General features: G+C 40.4%; 1 protein-coding gene across 1 annotated transcript; it reads left to right on the forward strand.

The window, feature by feature from the left end:
- Nucleotides 1–8,843: 8,843 nt before the first annotated feature.
- Nucleotides 8,844–20,497, forward strand: LOC309563108 (putative acidic leucine-rich nuclear phosphoprotein 32 family member C). The gene is made up of 7 exons (XM_082267423.1): nt 8,844–9,040; nt 14,332–14,481; nt 15,375–15,497; nt 16,302–16,491; nt 18,114–18,193; nt 18,277–18,328; nt 19,132–20,497. The coding sequence occupies exons 1-7, from the start codon at nt 8,987–8,989 to the stop codon at nt 19,215–19,217; spliced, it is 735 nt and encodes a 244-aa protein (XP_082123549.1). The 5' UTR covers nt 8,844–8,986; the 3' UTR covers nt 19,218–20,497.
- Nucleotides 20,498–26,271: the final 5,774 nt, after the last annotated feature.

Raw genomic sequence — 26,271 nt, forward strand, 5'->3', positions numbered from 1 at the left:
ACAGACTACTGGAAGCCAATGCCACAATAAGAGAGACTACTGGGGCCAAATCGACATTACAACAGACTACTGGAAGCCACTGACACGTTAAAAGAGACTACTAGGGGTCAAAGCCGCATTACAATAGACTACTGGAGGTCACTGATTCAACAAAAGAGGCTTCTAGGGGTCAAAGCCACCTAACAAAAGACTACTGGAGGCCAATGCCACAATATGAAAGACTATTATGGGGGCCAAATCCACATTACAACAGGCTACTGGAAGCCAATTAAACTAAACCAAAAAAGTTGGTTCAAAGCACCTATCTCCTGCGCTCTGAGAGGTAATCTTGTAACCACATCCAGCCACACCCATGCGGCTATTGAAGACCTTCTACTTGGCTGCTCTTGAATTCTTTAGCCATGCAGCCCCTTACAAGACCAAGGTAGTCTGAGACCACTAAAATCAAAAAACAAATACAAGGGCGCACCGGCCTAGTGCATTATCCTTCACAAAGATTTTATTGTTAAAAGATATAAAAAATACTCACAAAACAAGTTCTTGGTACAAGCATATCAAATGGATGTATTGCCATAAGCATTCAAACCAAAGAGTGTATCGTCCTCTGGAGCTTGAAGGCTTACGCGTTTCAACTTAACTTAATATTTTTTAATGGTTAGGATCAGCCCAATCCAGGGCACTAGTCTCATGAATGTATTCATCTGGTTGGGCAAGCAGACTTGGGCTGAAACCCCATGTACACACCCCTGAAGGGGAGGGTCTAGGTTTAGGTTTAATTGCATCTGGTTCAAGAAGTCATTGTCAAGTATATTAAGTAAGGGCTTAGACGTGGTCTACAGGCTCTGAGGAAGAGGCGAAGCCTTGAAATGCTTATGTAAGCCTTGAAGCTCCAGAGGACAATACACCCTTTGGTTCAGATGCTGATGGCAATACATCTATTTGATATGCTTGTGCCAAGAACTTGTTTGTGAGTATTTTTATACATTTTAACCCATAAAATCTTTGTGGAGGATAATGCACTAGGCCGGTGCGCCCTTGTGTTTATTTTTTGATTTTACTGGAAGCCAGTGACACACTGTGACTACTCTGGGTCAAAGCCACACTACAACAGACTACTGGAGGTCACTGATACAATAAGAGAGACTATGAAAGACAAAAGGCACATTACAAAAGACTGCTGGAGTACACTGACACAATAAGAGAGACTACTGGGGACCAAAACCCCTTTACAACAGACTACTGAATGCCACTAAAACAATTAAAGAGACTTCTAGGGGCCAAAGCCACATTACAACAGACTACTGGAGGCCAATGCCACAATAAGAGAGACTATCGGGGGCCAAATAGACATTACAACAAACTACTGGAAGCCACTGACACATTAAAAGAGACTACTAGGGGTCAAAGCCACATTACAACAGACTACTGGAGGTCACCGACACATTAGAAATCACTATTAAAGGCCACTGACACACTGCCAAAATTTCTAGATGATACTAACACATTGCAGTCATCTACTGGAGACCATAGCTATGGTTCAAGGACCTACAAGAGGCCACCAACAAGTTGCAATAAATTACTATAAGCCACCAACACATAAAAAAATAGCACAGTCCACTGAAACGTTACAAGAGACTACTAGCAGTCATTTGCAAACTACAGGTGTAAGCTCGAAGGCACAACTTATTACCAGAGACTACTAGACCCCCACTGAAACTTAAAAAAGACAAAGCATTATTAATATTGACATAGGTGTAGATCCTATTTTTTTATTTAACCATAGTTTACCTTTTTCCTTCTCGCTGCTTTCTCTTATTCTGGTTAGGTTACCATACATCCCCATACTGGTGCTATCTGCCTTCACAGTGGCACCTATATCTTTATTTAAAGTGAAACTTAACTCCACAAATACTACCCTCAAATGATGGGATATCTGTGAGGTCCCTCACCGCTGCCAACATCTTCTGCTTGGCTTGTTTCAGTGTGCTAGGTTTTCAGTTGTCTTAATTGTCTTGGCTGGCTGGTAAATTACATAATTCCTCCACATGCACATGGGATTTAATTTATTCTGATGCCAAGGTGTGCTGAAAATGTACACTAAGGCGTGCATTTGCACCGTGGCAGTTTCTAAACAGCGCATTGGCTTGCTTTTCAGAGGGCGACTAAGCAGTGCCTTTGGCTCCATTGTGGCGTGGGCCGATTGCCCTGAATGGGCAAGTTTAACAGATGGTACCACCTGTCAACTGACAAGACACAATAAATTTGCCACGACCACGACAGTTTTTTTTTTTAAATGTACTCCTACCTCTAGTGCATAGCCTTTATAAAAGGTCTGTGGAAATACCTTTTTTAACCACTTCAATACTGGGCACTTTCACCCCTTTGCTGCCCAGGCCAATTTTCAATTTTCAGTGCTGTCGCACTTTGAATGAAAATTGCGCGGTCATGCAACACTGCACCCAAATGAAGTTTTTATCATTTGTTTGAGACAGAGCTTTCTTTGAGCCCCGGTTCACACTTGTGCGTGTGCGGGGTTCGCATGTAATGTCGGAGCGCACTGCTCCGACATTACATGCGATCAGCTGTGCGGTGCGAGTTTAGCCATACAAACTGTATGGCTAAATTCGCATCGCTCCCGCAGCAAACACGCACAGGAGGCATTTTTGCAGCCGCATCAGGATCGGATCGCACAGCGGTTCACACTTGTGCGATCCGATCCTGTGCGAACTGCAAGATCGCACTGCGATATGCGATCAAACTGGGGGTGTCGTTAAGATTACATTGACACCCCCAGCGTATCGCATATGGTAGTGTGAACTGCCGGGGGTGCGTGTGCGATGCGGGAAAAGGCTGCGAATTTGCAGCCTTCCCGCATCGCATATATGTGAACCGAGCCTTAGTAGCCTTAGTAGTATTTAATCGTTTTTTTATATTTTATGCTAAACAAACAAAAAATACAGACAATTTTGAAAAATACAAAACAAAACCTTTTTCTCCGTTTTTGTTATACAATTTTGCAAATAAGTAATTTTCTTCTTCACTGATGTGTGCTGGGGAGACTGCACTGATGGACACTGATATGATGCACTGGTCATCAGGGCACTGATGATTAGTGACCTGAATATCAGTGTAAATGTCCCCTGTAACTGGAAAGCTGGTTATCGGCTTTCCTTTCCCAAAACACTGACAGCAATAAGGAAAGGAAATGTCGATAACAGGTCATTGTTTACATGTGATCGGTAGTTATTGGACATAGATGATCACATGGTAAAGAGCCTACGTCATTGGCTCTTTACCCTGATCAGTGATGCGCAGGGACACAGCTCACCGCCAATCGCCACGCTACATGCCCCCAAGTCCGGGCACGAGTGGCACAATGTGAAGGATTTCATTTGACGTCCATTCAGAATGGAAAAACCAGCCCTAGGCCATCATACTGCTATAGGCCGGGCAGGAAGGTGATAATTCGCTGTGGTGTGATCACAAGATACAGAATCTCCTGCTCCCCTGTGTCGGCAAGCTGCTGCTGCAGGGAAAGCGCTGACAAAGGGGGGCCAGAGCTTTTCAAACATGTGACTGCACCGGAGTGGATTAAAAAAAAAAAAATCCACAGATCTCTTTAATAAAGGTTATGCAGCAACATAACAATAAGGCCTTGTTCACATGGGGGGTACTAAACTAAACTCCTGTGGATGGCTGTGTTTACCTGCACAGGAATCCACGGGTGTTCCGTCCAGGCAGTCCCATTGATGTCAATTGGGACTCACGTAACAAACAGAAATAATTGGCTATCATAAAAATACCACATCCATTAAGCATTGCCTACAAAAAAGTCTTTCTATATTGGACTTTACTGGTACCAGAGAGGGACCAGTACACAAAACAATAAAAATAATTTTATTGAAAACATTTATAAAAAAAATATTTAAAAACATCAAGAGACAATTTTTTCTATGTGATATTGGCCATAACAATGAACCGTATCAAATGGACTTTGCTCGTTTACCCAAGAGTTTGACACGTTTTCACATCCACCAGCTTCCTCAGGACCTCCTTATCTTGGCAGCAAAGAGAAATGACCTAGCCAAAAGAAAAGGCACAGTAATCAACATATAACAGCATCTTGATATGATTAACATCCTGTATTTTCTGTGTCAATTAACGCATCGCTTTAAAAGTATGGCTTGACAATTGGGGCTCAGCTGCTTCTCTCCGTTTGACATTCACGTTGGTGCAAGTGTTTGTTCCTGAATTTACACTGTCTGTGTCCAGGGTCATTCACCCGCACCCACATGGCTGTTAAGTTAAGAGCAGCGGCTGTGTCTGAGCAGAAGCTACGTTCCAATTCACATCAATGGAACTGCATGCAGAGGAATGCACCGAATTAGTGTGTATCCCCATGCAGGTAAACATCGCCCTCTATGGGTGTATGCCAATACAACCCCATGTGAACGAGGCCTTATGGTTGGCCTTTACTTCCACATTAGTTGGTGGCCATATACAGAGCACAGATAAGCCACAGATAAACCCAAGTCAAACAAATGTAGATGAAAATATCAACTGATGGCATTTTTTTGCACCTTTGTGAATCACTTATGATCAGTCTATATGTAAGCACAAAAGACCATGCATGATGTATTATGCTCATGCCATTTTTGTCTTGCTTTTTTTTTTTAAATTGGACATGGATTGTTGTTTTATCACACTGTGTGTGGCCACCATAATACAGATTGTCAGTGTGCGTTTAGTTATCAGGGTAGGATGTAGTGACAGGGTCTCTTTTATTTATAGAAGCCTATACATCAGATGAAATGAAGGAAATGGAGGCAAGTGGGACAAAGAAGAGAGTACCTGGAATCTTTAGCTATACAGTAAACCCCCCTCCATTGCGGGGGTTATGTTCTGGACCCAGCCGCGAAAAGTGAAATTCCGCGAAATAGAAAAACCCTATTAAAATGCATTGTAGGTATGTTTTTTTACGGTCACTGTACATGTAAAAGCATTTTAAGGTCTTTAAACACACTTTGAAAACAATAGAAACTCATTTAAACACATAAAAGATACTAAGAGACATAGCAAGAGCTATGGAAAACACAAAAATATTTCATTTTTAATGATTTATATAGTAAAAATAACATAAAAAAAAAACAACGAGAATTACCGGGACCGCAAAAACTGAACCGCGATGGAGCGGGGGATTACTGTACTGTAATCTCTAATCTATCTCCATACTGATGTGGATGTACGTAATGTAACGTGCAATGCTCTGCATGCATTGACAGTGCTATACAAGTACCTGTAATAAATAAATAATCCATAATATAATGTATAGCTACCGTGTTTTCCCCAAAAATAAGATCGGGTCTTATATTCATTTAGGCAAAAAAGACACAGTAGGGCTTATTTTCAGTGTAGTTCTTATCATGTAATGTGCATCTACCAGTTCCTGTGCCCCCTGTCTTCTCTCCCCCTCTCTCTGCCTGCCAGTCAGGAATCCCCAGTGTGAACCAAGTTAAAGTGGCTGTAAAATCCTATAATCCACTCTATTACAGTATTATATAATGTACAATGTGTGTGTTTCTGTAATATTAATGTGCCAATTACCTTCGTTACAGCGCCACTGGGCGCTTACGTGACCCGCCGGAGCTCTCTCTCTCCCCATTTCGAGCTCTGCAGAGGGAGGGCCCGAGATTCCCCGCTGAAAGCCAGGAGAGGAGGAGGAGAGCAGTGGGAGGTCAGGTGAGCGCCGAGTGCCACTATAACGAAGGTATTTCGCACAATAATATTACAGAAACACACACATTGCACATTATGGAATACTGAGTGGATTAAAGGATTTTACAACCACTAGGGCTTATTTTTGGGGTAGGGCTTATATTGCAGCCCTCCCTGATAAGCACACTAGGTCTTTTTTTCAGGGAAACACAGTATACTGTAATCTTTATATATATATATATATATATATATATATATTGTAATCTACAGCTGTACTGTAATATTTATACTGTAATCTATGTTGTAATATTTATACTGGAATCTATAACTATGCTATAACATAATCTTTACTGTAATCTATACCTATACTATAATCCATAGTCATACTGTAATCTATACTGTAATATGTATACGGTAACATATTTACTGTAACATTTATATTGTAATCTATAACTGTACTGCATTCTATAACTATATTGTATTCTATACTGTAGTGTAATCTATGCTGATATAGTGATGCTGTAATCTATATCTATACTGTAATTGATACCATAATCTATATCCATACTGTACTCTAAAATGTAATCTATAGCGATATTGTAATCTTTATATATATATATATATATATATAGTAATTCATACTATAATCTATATGTATACTGCAATTTCTATTTCAATCTTTATCAATACTGTAATAATCTTTATCTGTACTGTAATCTTTATACTGTACTCTATAGCTATCCTGTAATCAATATATATATATATATATATATATATATATATATATATATATATATATAGTAATTTATAATATAATCTATACTGTAATATTTATACTGTATTCAATATATGTATATCGTTTGTAATGTATACTACAATCTATACTCTACTGTAATTATATGTATACTGTAATCTATACTGTAAAAATCTATATGTATACTGTAATCAATATCGTAATATGTAATATATACTGTAATAATCTATATGTATACTGTAATCAATATCGTAATATGTAATATATACTGTAATAATCTATATGTATACTGTAATCAATAATGTAATATGTAATCTATACTGTATTAATATATATGGATACTGCATTCATCTATTGTATACTGTAATAATCTATTATGTAATCTTTAATCTATACTGTAATAATCTATTTCAGGGATCCTCAAACTACGGCCCTCTAGCTGTTGCAGAACTACACCTCCCATGAGGCATTGTAAAACTCTGACATTCACAGACATGACTAGGCATGATGGGAATTGTAGTTCCTGAACAACTGGAGGGCTGTTGTTTGAAGACCCCTGATCTATATATATACTGTAATAACCTATAATGTAATAATGGATCTATACTGTAAAATCTGTGTATACTGTAATCTGTAATGTAATCTTTAATCTATACTGTATTCTTTCATCTATGCTGGAATAATCTATATGTCTAGTGTAATCATGTATATGTATACTGTAATAATGTATCATGTATATGTATACTGTAATCATCTATATGTATACTGTAATAATGTATCATGTATATGTATACTGTAATAATGTATCATGTATATGTATACTGTAATAATGTATCATGAATATGTACACTGTATTAATGTAGCATGTATATGTATAGTGTAATAATGGATATGTACACTGTAATAATCTATATGTATAGTGTAATAATGTATCATGTATATGTATAGTGTAATAATCTATATGTACACTGCAATAATGTATCATGTATATGTATAGTGTAATAATCTATATGTACACTGTAATGTATCATGTATATGTATAGTGTAATCATGTATATGTATAGTGTGATAATCTATATGTATAGTGTAATAATGTACCATGTATAGTGTAATCATGTATCATGTATAGTGTAATAATCTATATGTATAGTGTAATAATGTACTATGTATATGTATAGTGTAATAATGTACCATGTATATGTATAGTGTAATCATGTATATGTATACTGTAATAATGTATATGTATAGTGTAATCCATATATATGCTGTAGTCTATAGATTATAGTGTAATCCATGTATATGCTGTAGTCTATAGGTTATAGTGTATGTATGGTGTAATAATGTATAGTGTGATCCACATATATATATATATATATATATATATATATATATATATATATGCTGTAGTCTATAGCTTATAGTGTAATAATGTATCATGTATATGTATAGTGTAATAATCTATATGTATAGTGTAATAATGTACCATGTATAGTGTAATAATCTATATGTATGGTGTAATAATGTATCATGTATATGTATAGTGTGATAATGTATATGTATAGTGTAATAATGTATCATGTATATGTATAGTGTAATAATCTATATGTATAGTGTAATAATGTATCATGTATAGTGTAATCATGTATAGTGTAATAATCCATATACATGCTGTAGTCTATAGGTTATAGTGTAATAATGTATCCTGTATAGTGTAATCCATATCTATATATGCTGTAGTCTATAGGTTATAGTGTATGTATGGTGTAATCATGTATAGTGTACTCCATGTATATGCTGTAGTCTATAGATTATAGTGTGTGTATGGTGTAATGTCTCTCTCCCTATAGCTTGTCTCCATCATCTCGTGTATAATGGAGCTGTCAGTGAAGTTTTGTGGGCAATGTTGCCAAGTGAAATGTAACATTGTAATGATTGATGAGAAGCACAGCTCTGCCCATGTTCCTGTATTTGTTACAATCAGCCCTGAACTCTCACAGCAGCCCACGTTGCCTATAATAAAAGCAGAGAATCCCTCTTGGCGCTGGCAGCCATGTGTGTTTTTTTCTATTGTGAAGCCGATGAGTTGGGTGAAGTGGCATCCTCGCGGTGTGATTAGCAGCCCCAGAAGCCGAGAACCCCCCTGTAGAAGGTCTACTCGCTCGGGCGCCATGCGTGTATCGCCATTTGGAGTTCGCTTCCCCCATCATTGTTGTGAAAGGCGCCATATGGCTTCCCCATGCTGTTCTCGTGCGTTTTAAATAAAGTCTTTATTGTTCCCTCCATCTCCGGCTTGGCCCCGTGCTGGCCTATAGAGGGCAGGCTGCAGTGACGCGACTCATCCTGTAGGGGTCAGTGTGGCGGGATTCTGTGTATCCTCCCGCCCTAGAACCAAACCCCTCCTTTGTGTCTTTGGCGCCGTTCCTATATAAAGAGGAGCAGACGAGCCCCCTCTTTTAATTATTTCTACATTTTTTACAACTTGCCTTTTTTTGGCTCCTTAAAGCGCTCTTAGTCGCCATGGACATGAAGAAGAGGCTCACCTTGGAGCTGAGGAACAGGAAGGCGGCTGAGGTAAGCGTGTGTCTGTGTGGGGTGCGTTGGTTCTGTGATATGAGCTGGGGGGAATGGACCACGGCTGGGCGCTATGGAGGGGGTTTTGTGGCGGGTACATGAGGTGGCGGGGGAGTTCGGTGCTGAGAAGAAGCCGTGTATGTGTGTGTATATGGCCGGCCATTCCAGTTCCTGAAAACACGTGGCTGCCCATAAACTCTAGTGAGCGGGCGGCCATGCCGGGAGAGAGAGGCGGGCTCCTCGGGGTCTATGAGCTTCCCCTGTCCTGTGCGGACTCCCGCTCTTCTCTCCTCATACCTGAGGAGGGCCTCTACCTTCCACACACGGGAATGGTGTCCTCGCTCCGTCATTCACTACCGAGCAGGCTCCTTCCCGCCTTGCCTCCCCCTCCCCTCCGTGTGTGTTCTGACCGCCATGAGGGAGGAGGCGGCGTGGGGAGTGAGAAGTTCTTCCTAATGGGAAATGCTGCTAATAAGGTGTGCTGAGGGGAGAGCCTCCTCCATGAGGCACTTCTACTCCATGACACAGGCGGGCCTACCCTCCAACTTCTCCTCCATGGCTCATCATGGCTCCGCAGTCATCGGCTTTGTCACTGCTAGCCCAGCCTGTTGCCTCCTTTCTCATCAACAACTTTTTATCTTTACCTGCTGCTTACAGGAAGCAAGAAAATAGGACATTTCATGATTGGCTACATTGAAACGGAGATCGTTCGAAGGATTATTTTTTATTCCTGGTCCCCCCTCCCTGTTTATATAATGGCTTCATTGGAACTGTTAGAGCATGGCTGATCTCCTTCTAGGAGTATGCACTGTAATGGAAGCCTCACATCAAGTATGGCTGCTACTGGGGAGGGGAGGGGAAGGGGGGGTTGGAGGCAGATCTGCTCTTATTCCTTCATATTTCATTTATTTTTCTTTTTAATCTTAGTTTTAGCACACAGTAAAGCATTACGTAACTGAGATATCCTTCAGATGGCCTAAACTAACGATGGGATGTGACGAGGCAATCTGGGGGTATAGAGGTCCACATTTAGGTCATTCATATCGGGCAGGCGTGAAAAACGACTCCTTGTTTGTCTACCATAGCGATACGGGCTCGGTTATTCCATAGCTTTTTTAGTTTTTTTTTTGATTATTTTTAGACTTTTTTTTTTTTTTTGCTGATGTAGTTATTTTTTCTTTTTGGGTGTTTTTGGAATTTTTTTTGACTTTTCTTTAGCTGGGGTTTTTGTGTTTAGCATTAAATTTTGCAATAGTGAGTGGCTATCAGTTAACAAAGCCTAAGAGTTTAAGGACCAGTTCATACCTGAGTGGTTTGAATCAAGTTTTCGAAATCACTCGCTGTCAAGATTCCCCCCATTATGTTCAGCAACACCCATTTGCACCTGGGAGTTGTCACCTGTTCGCCATAGGCAGAGGCCATACAATTTTCTGTTTTACCAAAAACCAAATGTCATAACTAAACACTTTAAATTGTATCCAATTAGGCAGGCCCTTGTAACTACATAGTTAAAATGTAAGACCCCATTCACACTAGCGCGACTTGTCAGGCAATTTGGTCGCCTGCCATTGATTAGCACAGGACCCGTTCTAATAGGAGCAACACAAGTCGATCCGACTTAGAAAAAGGGTCCTGTACTACTTAGGGGCGACTTGCATTGACTTTGATTATATGAAGTCCGTGCATGTCGCGCCGAGGTCGTGGACACGCTGTGCACCGCGACTTCACAGGTCGCCCCAGCAAGTCGTGTCGCCCCTGTGTGAATGGGCTCTGAATCGAAATAAATTTGTATGATGTATAGCCACAACCGTACATGAGATGTGGGGGGGGGGGGGGGGGTCTTGCTGGGTTTTTTTTTTTTTACTACCTGTAAACTTAAAGAGCACTTGCACTCATTTGCTTCTCAGTATTTAGTAAATAGATTTTCTGTGGGCTAAAATACAAGAGCCGGTTCACATTAGCGAGACACGACTCCGTACTACTCCAGGGGCGACTGTGCATTACCATGCACCACGACTTCGGAGCGACTTGCAGGGACTTCACATAATGGAAGTCTATGCAAGTCGCTCCGAGGTCGCCCTGAAATAGTACAGGACCCTTTCTCTAAGTCGGGGCGACTTGTGTCGCTCCCATTAGAACGGGTCCTGTAGCGGTCGAGGGAGCGCGACTTGTCAGGATGACCAGTCGCGCTTATGTGAACCGGCTCTAAAGCTGTCCATACATCATATCTTTTTCTTCAATTTCCTTTAGATTTATGTTCAACTATGTTGCGCAAAGGTCTGCCTGATTGCAAACAAATTTAGTGTTTAGGTTTGACCTCATGGTGTATGGCCACTCGAAGGCCCTGTTCACACCTGAGCAGCGTATTTCAGCTCATCTGTGAAGTCTCAAAATCCCATTCATTTCAATGGCCCCTGTTCACATCGGAGTTTTTTGTCGCCTGAAGCAAAACGTCAAGCTCAAAAAAGTAAATGAGCTTTTTTTGGCAAATTACAAGTGATTTTGTTAATGCCTGCCTCAAAACGCATGAAAATACGTCAAGTGTGAATGGGGCCTAAAGCCTATTGCAGCTTCATGCAGTTTTTTGCTTCATGGTGGAATACTTAGCTTTCTGTTGGCTAAAACACTCATGCCTAAACAGCTACACAAACGTAGGCTGGCCACACATTATACGATTTTCTTGTATAATTTTCCTTTAGATCTGCCAAAAGCCTAGAATAGGGACCGCTTTTTTCTATGCAGTCAAGCAAGGCCTTTCCACTTCATAGATAAATTGAAAATGCATGGACAGCTTTTAGGCTAGACGCCCAACCCTTATTGCAGTAGTCTCTAAACTGTGGCCTAAGGGCCATGTGCAACCCTCTCCTTGCCTCTAACCAGCTCTTGGGGCACAGTTTCGCCCACTAATGCAAGGTGCGCTTTCTCACCAACACTGGTGGGGCACAATTCATTCCTTCCTCTGCCACCAACGAAGGGGCGCCTATTCCTTCCACTAATACCAATGATACCTTGATTACTTCCATGGACACTGGACATTTTCTACTCCCACTGGCCAGTCTGGTCCCCCTAAAATGTTCATGTACACAGGACATGTGAAAGCCTCTCCTGAACTCTGGAACTTGTTGTCTAAAGACGTCAGTTTTGCTGCATTTAAGCGCGTTTAGCAGTGTTTGCGCCTAGAAGCGTTTTTACATTGTAAAATGGTCAGATGTATCTCCATTGAGAACGCTTATAAACGCGAGTTACCGTGTTTAGACACATTTGGTCTTTCAAATGCCGATAAACTTCTGTCTGAACGCTTTTTTTTTTTTGCTTTAAAAAAAGCCAGTAAACTCAACTGCCTCTAAGCGACTCAGTGTACATGGACAGATAATATAGGTGAGAGTTCAGGGCACAACTGCTCCTAAACGTCTATCAGCAGCAGTGTACATGAGGCCTAAATTGGCCCTTTGTTATATTGCCTAATGGAAGTAAAGATAACAAGCTTTTGGGGGAGATCTATCACAAAAGCCTGTGTCCACTTTAGCCAGTAAAGGATACCGCTAAACCCCCAACTTTCTGCATTCTAATAGGGATTTTTTTTTTGTTTACCACTGGCTAATGGCAAAGTTGGCATTTAATGCAAGAGAAGTAAACGTTTACAGATGCAGTATATTCTACTTATTTCTTGGTGGCTCAATCACATGCTCTTTATACTTACCAACACATGGTAAAGTGATGTAAGCTATACTGAATTGCGCACTTTTGTTTTTGAATAAATCTTACCTCAGTACCATGACTGTTTATGTGGAGCACTTGAGTGTTAAAACCTCTGCTGTGGGCCAATTTTAGCAAACGTGCATCATTTAGGATACAGCCACTGCATGAATTGCATGTTGGTTTCTGGCACATAGCACATTACTTTACGTGTGTGTGGGCTGCAAGCGCCCTTTCACACCTGACCCAAAGACAAAATGCCTTTTCCATTTTCATTTATTATAGCGTTGCTGGGGTGTGCTGAACTGCAGTAATTTTTTCAGTGCAATGTGTTGAGCACACCTCTGCATTGCTGAATCTAAATATCGGTATACACCAAGTTTGCCTGCTGACCTTGCCACTGTCCATGTGATGTGAATTCATGCTGACCTAAGTTTGGAGGTTTGTTTTGTGAGGGAAGGGTCAAGCCAAAGTAGATTTAAATCAGAAGCCTCCAGTTTGTAAACAAATGTAGTAATCGGAACAATAACCAAAGGTATTTGGCAGCTCTGGGTGCCTGCATGCAACTCCTGCTTATTGGTTGCTTAAGTGAAGTGTTAAACACACGCCTTAAATCTTTAACTGTGTGAATATAGAATCTTCACCCTAGGTGTGCATTTTATAAGAAACCTTTGGTGTTGTGTTTTCCCATATTTGTAGGTAAGTGGGAGGAAAGTTGCCATTGCTGACCCTCCCACAATGCTAGTTGCCTGGCCGAGCTACTGACCTGAAATAAAAATGGTGTGGTCAGAACTCAGTTGAGTATTATATTGCAGGCCATGAACTCCTTTTAAACAGCATTTTTTTGTCTTAAAATTTTTTAATGTTCAGAACATTAAAAGTTTGTCAATTAAAATTTTAGGTGAAGAAAAACTAGGTCCTTTTTTGTTGGTATAATTGGGCAAAACAGATTGCATATTTACTTTCTGTGCAGACTTCAGTAGCTGCTTGGCTCTGCACTCTAAAGCTGTAAAAACAGTAGTCTACCTTGCTTGAGCTGACTTTACCAAAGTGGGTAGGATCTAAATACTCTACTCATTGTCACAGAAACTGCTACTGTGCTTGCTCATATGCAGCCAGTGTGTATATGGCATGTTAGTGCACTTCCTGAAATCCACAAGTCTCTATCAATGGTAAACATGAGCAAGTAGGTGTTGTGGACATTTTTAAATGTCCTTGTGTGGTTGACTTGGTAGCAATGCTATGGTGACAGAGTAGCTTTAGTGCAGTCAGACTGGTGTTCTGTTTGGGAAGTAGGAATTGGGATCTAGCAGTTCATAAAATGGTGTTATGATACTGCCTCTGCATGGTTTGGCAATGCCTGTTCTCTGCCCAACCCATAGAGGGGAGGAATCTCATTCAACTGGACTGACTGCATTACTACACTTATTCGTAAAGCCATTCTAGAACTACTTTGGAGCCATCTTCTGTTTGTAAAGTTATTTGCTGTAAAAGGTATAAGATGTGATATGCTGCTCACTCATTGCTTACATATATTGCAATTTTTAAATATTGCATGATTAAGTTTTTTGTTTTTCATTTTCCTTTTTGTATAGGTTAAAGAGATGGTTTTGGATAACTGCCGCTCAGATGATGGCAAGATTACAGGCCTCACATCAGACTTCGTGAACTTGGAGTTCCTGAGCATGATAAACATCAACTTATTATCAGTGTCCAATCTTCCAAAACTTGAGAAATTAAAGAAGGTTAGTTATGGTTAAAGTCATTTTAAACTGCATGAGTGATGTTGGAAAAATACCTTGCTGGATATTCTGGCTCTTCAAAGATCAGGCTACCCCAATGAGATCTAACTACTCTGCATTTTCGGGGGGGGGGGGGGGGGGTAAAAGAACCAGATGCACATACAGTGGATGTGTGAATTTTCTTTCCTGCCAGCTTGGTATATTGCTAGATGTGACTGAAACAATATAACTTTACCATGCATGGGCATTGCTCATTTTTAGGATTTGGATTGTGATTACTGTGTAGAAAGCATGTGTCTAAAAAGCATTTTTACAATGTGGATGATTGCTAAAACTAAAAAAAAACTTCATTGTCTAGATCAAGGGTCTTCAAACTATGGCCCTCCAGTTGTTCAGGAACTACAATTCCCATCATGCCTAGTCATGTCTGTGACTGTCAGTTTTACAATGCCTCATGGGAAGTGTAGTTCTGCAACAGCTGGAGGGCTGTAGTTTGAGGATCCCTGGTCTAGATGCAAGCTCTTAAAACATCTGGCATAGGGCGAGATGCTTGTGTATGATCCTTGGTAATTCTCTACTTTACTTCCTGGAGTTTTTTGGGGACACCCTATTTTGTCATGTCTTCTCTAGAAATGACTATATTGGGATAAGAGGTATATTAAAAATGTTTTTGCTGTGCATGGTAACCACACTCAGATTGTTCAATTAAACTTTGACAGAAATCTGGAAGCCGATTGGTTTTTCTATGCAAAGCTGCACCAGATTATGCACTCCAGTTTTATTAAAATAACCCATTTGCGTTTGTGTAGAAATTGCTCATGGGTGATGGTAAACCTCAATTTTGTTTTACTCTGGTGTCTTGTACTGTCCTTGATTAAAATCTTTTCTTTTCCCAGTTGGAACTCAGCGACAACCGTATTTCTGGAGGTTTAGAGGTTCTTGCAGAGAAAACACCAAACCTGACACACTTGAACCTCAGTGGAAATAAAATTAAGGACATTAACACTCTTGAGCCACTGGTGAGTTTAGTCTTCATTTTTGCTTTTTAACTTGTGTATCACGTTTAAAGGGATACAGTAAACCTTTAGGCTCCTTCAGAGGTGTTGCATTAGCACACATTGTGGAAAGGCAGCCCATTTAACTAAACCTACTGCCAGCATAGACTAGTATTCTGTTTTTTTTTTTTTTTTTCATTAACTTGTGCAATATGGCTAGCAATGCTTTGCAGCTTTCTTGCAAAAGGGGCTTCTTTTTGAAGAGTCCAATCTGTAAAACTGGAGTCAAATCTGTAAAACTAATTACATCTCAATTAAATCAAAGCAAATTCCTATACATCTGCTGAGTCTTGAGTTGGCCATACATGGATCGATTTTCTTCTGTTTCAGCAGGGATCGGGTTTTTCTAAAGTTGCTTGGGGCTTTAGCTGCTATTTGTAGACATCGTATTCTGCAGGCAGGGTATGATTCCCCCCCCCCCCTGCTGGCAGAATACATTTGTGCAGCAGAAGGCATCCCCATGTATTTAGTTCATAGTGGCTGTAGCCTGTCTTTCAAAGCAGAGGCTTATAGATGTGTTTGGAAAAACTAAAATGGTGATGGGAGCATTTTAGATCTGGTTAATGTGCTTGTGCAAACAGGTAGACTTCTTGCTACTAAAACTACCTTCAACAGAAGGTTTTTATGCACAATAGTATTCACATCTGAAGTAAAGAGGCTTTAATGTGTTAGTTTTTGACACTGCACTACTTTGGCTTATTTTTTGCTTTATGACTTTTGTTCAGTTAGTCTTGTTTCTGGTATTCACCCATTTCATTCTGTTTACAGAAAAAATTGACTCATCTCATGAGTTTAGACCTCTTCAATTGTGAAGTGACAATGCTGAATAACTACAGAGAGAGTGTATTTGCATTGCTGCCTCAGCTTACATACCTTGATGGCTTTGATGCTGATGACCAGGAAGCTCCAGATTCTGACCCTGAACCAGATGGAGAAGATGCGGATGAAAATGGAGAAGGTTGGAGCTTAAATTATTAAATTTAGTATTAATAAATGTAGTACTTCACTCGTCATTGATCACTGTGACAAGTTTGGATGATTTTATGTAGATGGTTCCACTAAAGGCTTTTCTTTCCATGTGCAGAAGAAAAATGTTAAATGGTTTAAAGTATATCTTTAGTTCCGGGGAAAGGTTAGAACTGTCTAGTTTGTGCTACATCTCCCAGGGATGTGTTCTGGTGACAGTTTAAAGTTTTATTCCTTGTTCTATGTTTGGAACAGGAAGTGAGGTGAGAATGCATACCAGTATAAAAAAAACTCAGATTCTAACCTTCAGCACTTGGCTAAAAATGGGGGAGGATTTGCTTTAGTTGAACTGTTAGCCAATAATCGCAACTTTGGTCTAGGCAGGCAGCATAAATGCTTTTGCTTAGTTTTGGAAATTACCTTTTTTCTACAAGGGTAAAATGTATCGTGACCATGCATTGCTTCCTGATTTTGAGTTGCAGGACATTGTGCAGACACATGGTGTGCCTTATCTCAGTTTGACCAGAGGCACAATGAAGGCCTGTGCTTGAGCAAGAGGCAGGCTAGTGGGAGGGGTCTGCCCATCAGAGGCAGGCAGTTACTGGTTGGGGGTGTGGTGGCTAAAACTCTGATAGTCATGTGGTCTACAACATCATGTACAAATCTGAATGGCCAGCCAAATGAAAAGTGACAGCACAAACAGACCGGCTTGTGTGTGGTCAGTTTAGGGCAAGGAAGAAAAGGGACTGGCTGGGTCAACAAGGTACTTCAGATGACTTGCATGAGAAGATTACAACTTAAAAAATTATTTAAACACAGGAAAAAGGAGTAAAACGTTTTTGGTAAAAGATCAGTGCTGTCTTTTGTGGGGCCTACCTGCTTGGAATACAGTTCTTATTAGCCCTTACACTAAGGATTGTGTTGGCTGTGGGTTTTATATTCTAGTTGCTGTAGTAGCTGTGTGTATGTTCCCAGCTGACTGGGGAGCTGTAAAGTGACTGGATCACGACCATGGGTGTGGCAAATCTAGTGTTTTTTTTTTTTTTTTTTGCGCATATACATGCTTTGGTTGTGCCTGTATGCAAAACTATTGTACAACACATTTAGTATTGTCAACCCTTAAAATTGCACACCCATAATCTATTTTCCATAATTGGGTATTTTAAGACTTTGCTAGAATTAACTAGATTTATTAGATCAGGTACTCTTAATTCGCTGCATAAAATGGCACTGAATAGATTTGTAATTCCACTCCTTGCAGTGCGTGCACATATTAGTTATTAAAGTATTCACAGGTATGGTTTTGTGAACTGAAATGTACAGGAAAGGGGTGCTGAGGAGATCAGGGTTTTGTTTAAGTCTGCTGCTTTAGCATGCTGCTTCTAAAAAGGCAACTAAACCATGTGATTATTTTCATGTCCCAGGATGCTGGACGTTTAATGTAGATCAGCCTTTTAGGTCTGCCCTACATAGGTGGCTGCATGCTTACATTTTCCTGCTGAAGGAGAAAATTTTTCATGATCTGGGGCTCTTGGAAGGAAGCTTTTTACAGAAGGATGTCTATTGCTTTAAAACATGCATTTACTGTAACGCTATGTTTTTATCGACCCATAGACGGAGAGGATGATGAAGATGAGGAAGAACTTGATGAAGATGAACTTGATGAGGAGGATGAAGATGGGGTGGATGATGAGGTAAATTTCTCACTGGATATAGTGTCTTGCTTGGACATATGTGTAATTTTTTTCACTCCGCTAACGTGTTGTTCATATTACAGGAGGATGTTGAAGAGGAGGAGGAAGGAGAAGAGGAAGAGGATGAAGATGATGGTACGTTGAGGGTAAAAGGGGTAAAACTGGAGCCTGTATATTGGGCATAGTGATGTGCTTGTCAGGACTTTAATGTCTTTATTCTTAAAGTGAGATTATACCCAAAAGCAAACATGTTAAATTGCAGCTTAACTATTTAGATGTGGGAGTGGCATTTTTTCTTTAGGTCTTTGCTTTTCACCTGGTGATAGTGCCAATAACTTCTTCAACATAAGCGGTCGTCCAAATGGAAGTGTTAAGAGAAACCATTTAACTCTGGGTGATTAGCTTTTCATAACTTTTTTCATAAAAATTTCATAATAAGCTTTTAACCGCTCATGTGTTTGCTGGAGTTTGGTTTCAATTTTCAATGGTATTTAAATATGCTAGCACATCAAGTCCCCCCTAACTTGAAAATATTGCTGTTCAAAGGTGCTCCTTCATCCGGAGTGGAGGTGCTCTAATACAGGTGGTGTTTGCCAGATCAGTAGGTGAAAAAAGGGGGTGAAACTAAAGTAGCCACCACATCTGATCAGTAAGCTGCGCTATATTACATTGCTTTTGGGTTTATTAACTTTTAGGGGTACACTATGTTCCTGAATATAGTTTGCTTCTGAATATAGTTTCCACGCTTGCTATGTCCTTTTTGGATGCGCATTAGTATATAGGAAATTTGTAGCTGTGGGTACTGGCTCAGGTCTGGGGTTTTTTTTTTTTCAGTCCATGAAGTGCAAAAATTAACCTGATCAAATTATGGGCTGCAAACCAACTGGCACTTTTTTAAGGGCTGATGAAATCTTTAATTGTAATACTTTTGTTTGCAGATGTACCCCAGGGAGAAAAACGAAAAAGGGATTTGGAGGATGAAGGAGAGGAAGACTTTGATGAGGAGGAAGAAGATGATGAATAAAATACAAAAGGCTACTGGATCTTTTTATATGGACTGTCTGGGCTGGCCACCAGTGCATGTGACAGTGTCTGCTGATATGGGTCACTGTATACCTCTGTTCACCGCCACCCTGTTTAACTTTTGTTTTTCCCTTTTTTGTGTAGATGTGTAGGGTTGAGAGATGAGACTATTATGGTCTGAATGAAACTTTTGTTTGCCGCTTTATATTTAAAGATGGCCCTCTGAGCTATTCGCGGTGTCAGATCGTAGGACGCCCTCCACCCCTTTCCCCATTTTTTTTTAACCCTCTTGCCCTGGAATTTTCTGTGAAAGTTCTGTGGTTCCTCTGATCTGTGAATGGTGCACGGCTGTTTAAATCTGAGGATGATTCCAAAGACAGTCTCCCTCCCTCTATCCATCCATCCTTTTGTGTTAAAGTCATGCCTTAATGTCAATGTGTTCTGCTTTGTTTATCTCCAGATACATGTATATGATTAACATTTGCGTATTTTGGCAATAAGATTTCCATTGAAATTGTAAAATTACAAGCTTTGTCTTTTCAACAGTTTGAATTACTTCCCACCGGACACATTTGATGTGGTGGTTAATACTGCTGAAACCTTAATTTCTTATAAATATAAAACCACAAATCATTCAAGGTAGTAAGTTTTTCTGGTTCTGAGAGCTGGAATTGGTAAGGATCAGTCCAGAACTTAATAGGCCATTTATTTTTTTAAAGAGTAATAAGTGTTGCTTTGAACAACCAGATTTTCTGTACAGAAGTGATCGGTTTTCTAGGTAGTTGTAACAGCTTAAAGCATTGGCTTTCTGTTTCTTTTCCAAGGTCACTGAATGACATGCGTGTTGTAAGGAGTTCTGTCCGAATGCAACTGATGCAACCAATTTCTTAAATATTCCATACCTTGAATACATTGCTTCAGCTAGCAATTTCCCTTCTCACATCTAAAGCAAGCAAATGGGTCAGCGGTGTCCTATTTAAACATGTTTTTGTTTTTTCTGTGTACATGACCATAAAGTGTTGGTTGCAAGAGTATTTCATTGCTTATTAGCAGTGTTGTGCTGACATAGGCCCTTGTAACTCCTGCTAAGAGGTTCTATCATGGCTTTCACAATGCTATAAAGTAGCAGTTTCACATGGTTACTGTTCTGGCCATTTGGGGTTGTGGGAATCACTTTGGGTAAGAAATTTAAGTCCTTTGACCTATGAAATACCCCCTGTTTTTGTATCTAGTTGTTGCAGAAAGCCTTTTTAATAAAAAAAAAATATTTTGGGGTTTTTAGATTGCTTGTCTTATTACTGGGAGTTAATTGTATGCTAGTGAGGATCTGTAAAATGTTAACTGAGAAACTTTTTGCTCTGAAGAGTCTTTTTTTTTCTTTTTTTTTTTTTTTTTGCTAAGGCTAATCTAGTTAATTTACTATAGGCTTAAATCTACCTTGTGGTTTCTTGCACTATATTGCATGGACAATTGAGGGGGAAGATCCTGTTTCTAGAAAATGTGCTGTCTTGTTAAAATACTGCACTTGTTAGGTTAATAATTTATAAAGAGAATATTTACATACTATCCATGCTGGTGAGCTTGTGTACATGAAGGCATTTTCAAGAGCCTTGTCTGAAATTACTGCTGATGGGGTAGCTATATTCTCAGTTTCAGTACATATAAGTGGAAGTCATTTTGTGACCTTTCAATAAAGGTAAACTGTGCCTTGCCTTGAAAGGTCACCCCTCACTGCCCTGTACATAACAAATTTCAGCCTGCATGTTTAAAATATCCTGTTTTTAGCATGTGAGCTGTTGTGACCTAGCCCTGCAGCTTGGTAAATTTGAATGCATGCATCTACTCCTATTTTTTACCCTCCTGGATATCTGTAGTTTGGAATATGTAAACCTTTATTTCAAATTGTGTTCCACTTTAGTAAACTTGACTTGCTATTAGAAGCGTGTCCCCTGTACAGTAAGGCATGAGGTTCTTGTATGAGCACTCATGAGGGTGGCTCCTGAAGCCTGCATTTACAGGAAAACCTTTTCTAGCTTTTGCTAGTATGAGGGGGTTAGAACATCTGTCTCCCTTGAATGTCATATGTCCTAGTTCAGGATAGATGCTTTTCTTGTTACTAATGACAAAGCTAGGGCCAATTAAAGGGTGTGTTCACACTGGCTATGCTTGCTAAAGAGCAATCCAGTCAGATCTCTTTAGAAGGCATTTGATACAGTGAGGAGGTATTGTATCGTCTTACTGCCTGCTTTTAATCATGTCGAAGCACACAATGTGGTTGCAGAGCACCCCTGTTCACCTAAAGTAGTTGCAGCCAGTAGCACCCAGTCAAGTGACAAGTTTATAATTCTGCTGCAGCTAAAGGGGTAGCAGAGGGTATTTACTGCTCCAAACCACTAGTGTGAGCTAAATGGTGGTGAATGGCACACCAATTAATGTAAAAGTTCAGCCTAAAATTAAAAATCTTTAAATCTACTTGAAGCTACAATCTAATCATAACCTATCTAGCCCTGTAGAGCAAAAATTGCTATGCATACCTTTTTCTGCAGCTGCTCCAGTCTGGTCCCAGGCTGAGCTGTCAGTGGTGGCTTCTCTGTGTAGGCAGGTACAGGAGAGATGGCTATTAACAGAAGCCCCAATAGGGTGAAATCTCTTCCCAGCCACTGTTGGCTGCCTTCTGCAGAGCTTCCACTGCTGGAGACTGGACCAGCTTCAAATAAGGTAAGTGATTATTGCTCTAGATGGGTTAGTCTAAAGATTGTGGCTGCAAGTTGATTTGGAGATTATAGGCTTTTTCCTCTTAAGGCTGTGGCAGCACAAAAGAACTGAAAATGCTGTCTCTAAAGCATGGAGTTATTGCATTGCCTGCTAACAGAAGGTATTTACACATTAAAAAACTATTCTAATAGTTTTGACATAAGGAGGTAATTCTCTGGATCAACTTATAAATATTTAACCAGTTAAACACCTAGGAAAGAATCCAGGCCTTCATTTTTTTTTTTTTTAAAAAGCAGCTTACTGTGCTGGCCAGAATCACCTCTGGAAGGAGTCTGTCACATGTTCACAGCTTTTACTGTGCATAAACCTTTCTGTATTTGGAGATGAAATTGCTTTTCATCTAGATGTAAAGAGTGCTCCTCTCTTGTCTGTATACCCTAAAGTAAACAACTCAACACTAAGTTCACTATATAGAAACCTTATGTATTTAGACATGATGATCATATTCCCCTTAATCGCCTCAACTGAGACTAAATTCAGTTCCTATGCCTCTTTTCATTGTGGTTGCACTTTCTCTCCAGTTCCCCAATATCCTTTTTGACAACTAGTGCCCAAAACTGAACTGCATACAATGTGGTCCTCCCTGGGTTACACAAACATCTGACTTACAAACGACTCCTACTTACAAACAGAGGGAGACAACAGTGAGAGGAAATCTACCCCTAGGGAAGAAAATTCACTCCTGTAAGAGTTCTCATGGGGAAAAAAGGTGTCTCCACTGAAGCTTTATCAATCCTTGTTTCCACAACAACCCACAATTTTCAAACTCCAGTTGTCATAGGGACAGAAAGTGAGGTGAAATCTTCTGAATGGGCACAGGCAGCAAAACAAATGGTACAGAGTTGTTAACCCCTCCCTATGCTATCCAAAAAACATAAAAATTATTTTGGCTGGAGCTAAAATTAAAAAAAATGTACCTGTTCTGACTTGCAAACAAATTTGACTTGAGAACAAACCTACAGTCCCTATCTTATTTGTAACCCCCGGATCACCTGTATTGAAGATGAGGCCTTAATAATGATTTGTACAGGGGCAAAATATCTCTGACTAGTATACCAATGTTTCACTTCAGTTTTTCACTAACGTGACCCCAAAGCCGATCGAGAGGGTCAAACTGATACTATGCAGGTAATAATGGTGCACAGTGAGAACCTGTGGCTTTGTGTAACTAGAAGGAAGATTTCATCCACCTGCTGGCTTGTAGTTAATTTTTGGGCATTTTGTTAAGGCACCCTGGTTGAAAAAGGTTGGTATAGGCTTTTACAAAAAAAATGGTCACTTCCCCCACAAAACTGTTCTTAACAGCAAGGAGCACTGGAAGGGCAAAGGCATGTCAAAAAAAGGGGTTTCCAGTCACAACTTGCCAACCAGCCTGCGACCAACCGAATTAACCTGTATAACATTATACGTTAAAACAGGGGTTTAGTTGCACACATTTGTAAATACGTGCGTAAGCTGCAGGCCAGGGCAAGGCCCTCTATCTGCAAACCCTAACTCTACTTTAAAAAAGTCTCCACAGTGGTAGCACATGTATTCTAATGGATAGATGGAGGACAGGTGCCTGGAGGGAGCCCACTGTCACACTGAACATCTTGCATATTGCACAATGGCAGCAAAGGTGTCAGTGCGTTGTTTGGCCAATATAACAACAATATGAAAAAATTGTCACTTCCCCCACCTATAACTGGTCTTAACAGCAAAGCATACTGGAATGTATTGTATAGGCCAGGGGTAATGAATTAAAATTCAAGGAGGTCCGGTCGCTAAAATTTTCTTTGGGCCGAGGTCCGAATCTGAAGTCTGTGCTATGACTCAGAAAGATGAACAAAACGTGTTCATCAGTGTTGCTCTTAACATAGTATTGAGTGCCCCTTAATATAAAATGTGTCCATCAGTGTGCCCCTTAGCATAAAATATGCCCATCAGTGTGCCCCTTAACATAAAATATGCCCATCAGTGTGTACCACAGCATAAATATGCACATCAGCATGCCCCTTAACATAAAATATGCCCATCAGCGTGACCATTAACAAAATAAGGGGCAAGCTGATGGGCACATTTTGTTAGGGGGCATGCTGATGGGCAAAACAAAACGTGTGAATCAGCATTGCGCTCAACATAAAATATGCCCATTAGCGTGTCCCTTAGCATAAAATAAGGGGCACGCTGATGGGCACATTTTATGTCAAGGGAGCACTCTGATGGGCACATTTTGTTTCTTTTATGGGGCACTCTAATGAGCACAACAAAATATGCCACTTGTCTGCTTTTAGTACTTGAGGCTTGTCTTGATACCAAGGAGTACAGGAAATCGTATAAACATTGTTGTCTGGTTACAATTAGTACATGCCCTGCACGTTACTCTAGGTGGGGAACTTTTGTCAATACTAGTTTCATAGTAAGCAATGTACAGTAAAACCATGAATTGCAAGCATAATTTGTTCTGGAAACGTGCTTGTAATCCAAAGCACTTGTACATCAAAGTGCATTTCCATTTAAGAAATAATGTAAACTCAAATGATTTGTTCCACAACCATTTATTCATAAGTCCTTCAGTTTATAATCCATAAAAAAAGATGATCGTAATGTAATAGGTTGTGTAACCATAAAAATGTCCATCCATAAATGGTAGCCTCCACAAGGGGATTAGAAGCAAAATCCAGCAAGAGCTACAGTGTATAAGAGAGGAGAGGTACCTCTAAGTGTAGCAATATGGTTCAATTTAATCCCTTTTTGCAAATATGCAGCCTCGGCCCTCTGTAACTCTAAAGTGGTAACCGCTAAAATGTTTTAAAGCGTTGCCTATGGAGATTTTTAAGTACTGAAGTTTGTTGCCATTACAGTGTGTGCAATTTTAAAGCGTGACATGTTCGGTATCTTTTTACTCGGTGTAACATCATCTTTCACATACAAAAATATTTAGCTAACTCTACTGGTTTGTTTTTGATTCATGAAAGTGTATGAAAGTATATTTCTTCCCAAAAAATTGCATTTGAAAGACCGCTGCGTGAATACTGTAAGACATATTGCAATGATCGCCATTTTATTCTCTAGAGTCTCTGCTAAAAAAGAAAGAGAACCCCCAAACATTATACAAGTAATTTTCTAGCAAAAAAAAAATGATTTTAACTTGTAAGGGACAAGTATCAGAAAAAGGCTTAGGTGCAAAGGGGTTAATAAAGGTAAGACATTTTAGCAACTCGCATGGTTGATGAATAAAAGAGACCCATTGAAGTATGCAGGCATCCTGGGTTAGGAGAGAAAACAGAGTGCCTTCTAAGTGCAGCAGACCGATGTTTTAATAGGTTTATAAAAAAAAAACGTACTCACAAAGTAAGCTTATTTAACCACATCCCGCCTGACCTATAGCAGATTGACGGCGGGACTGTGGTTGTAGTATCCTGACCGGACGTCATATGACGGCGGCAGGATAACACGCTCTGCGTGCCCCCCGGGGGGGCGCGCAGAGCGGCGATCGGTGATGCGAGGTGTCAGTCTGACTCTCTGCATCTCCGATCTCGGTAAAGAGCGTACTGATGTAGGTTCTTTACCATGTGACCAGCCGTGTCCAATCACGGCTGGTCACATAGTAAACAGGAAGAGCCGTTGATCGGCTTTCCTCAGTACGTGCCTGACAGGCACGAGTAAAGGAGCGCCGATCGGCGGCTCCCCTGATGGGGGGGGGTTGGCTCTGGTAATCAGATCATTGATTACCAGTGCAGACCCTCAGGGGGGGGGGGTGTGCCACTAGAACCACCAGGGATGGCAATCAGGGCTCAGGGAGCCCCCCATTGCCCTCCCTATCAGTGCTGCCCGCCAGTGCCCTCCCTATCAGTGCTGTCCATCATTTCCATCTGTCAGTGTCGCCCATTATTGCCCACCAGTGCCGCCTATCAGTGCCCACCAATGCTGCATATCAGTGCCACCTCATCAGTGCCTGTCAGTGCAGTCTCATCACTGCAGGAAAAAACTTATTTATTTAGAAAATTGTATAACATAAACAAAAAAATTTTTTTTTCAAACTTTTCGGTCTTTTTTTATTTGTTTAGCAAAAAAGAAAAAACCAGAGGTGATCAAATACCACCAAAAGAAAGTTCTATTTGGGGGGGGGAGGGTGGGGGATGACATAAATTTGGTGTAGGTACAGTGCTGCATGACCGCGCAATTGTCATTCAAAATGCAACAGCGCTAAAAGGGGAAAATTGGCCTGGGCAGGAAGGGGGTGAAAGTGCCCTGTATTGAAGTGGTTAAAAGCATGTAGTGACATGTCTCTAAACGCG

The sequence above is a fragment of the Pelophylax lessonae genome (assembly GCF_965119305.1).
Source record: "Pelophylax lessonae genome assembly, chromosome: 1".
Lineage (NCBI taxonomy): Eukaryota > Metazoa > Chordata > Amphibia > Anura > Ranidae > Pelophylax > Pelophylax lessonae.

Excerpts from the sequence above, each read along its gene's own strand:
- LOC309563108 (XM_082267423.1), top strand. The coding sequence starts at position 8,987 with ATGGACATGAAGAAGAGGCTCACCTTGGAGCTGAGGAACAGGAAGGCG. Across the intron at positions 9,041-14,331 it reads GGAACAGGAAGGCGGCTGAG|GTTAAAGAGATGGTTTTGGA; the intron begins GTAAGCGTGTGT and ends CTTTTTGTATAG. Across the intron at positions 18,194-18,276 it reads AAGATGGGGTGGATGATGAG|GAGGATGTTGAAGAGGAGGA; the intron begins GTAAATTTCTCA and ends TTCATATTACAG.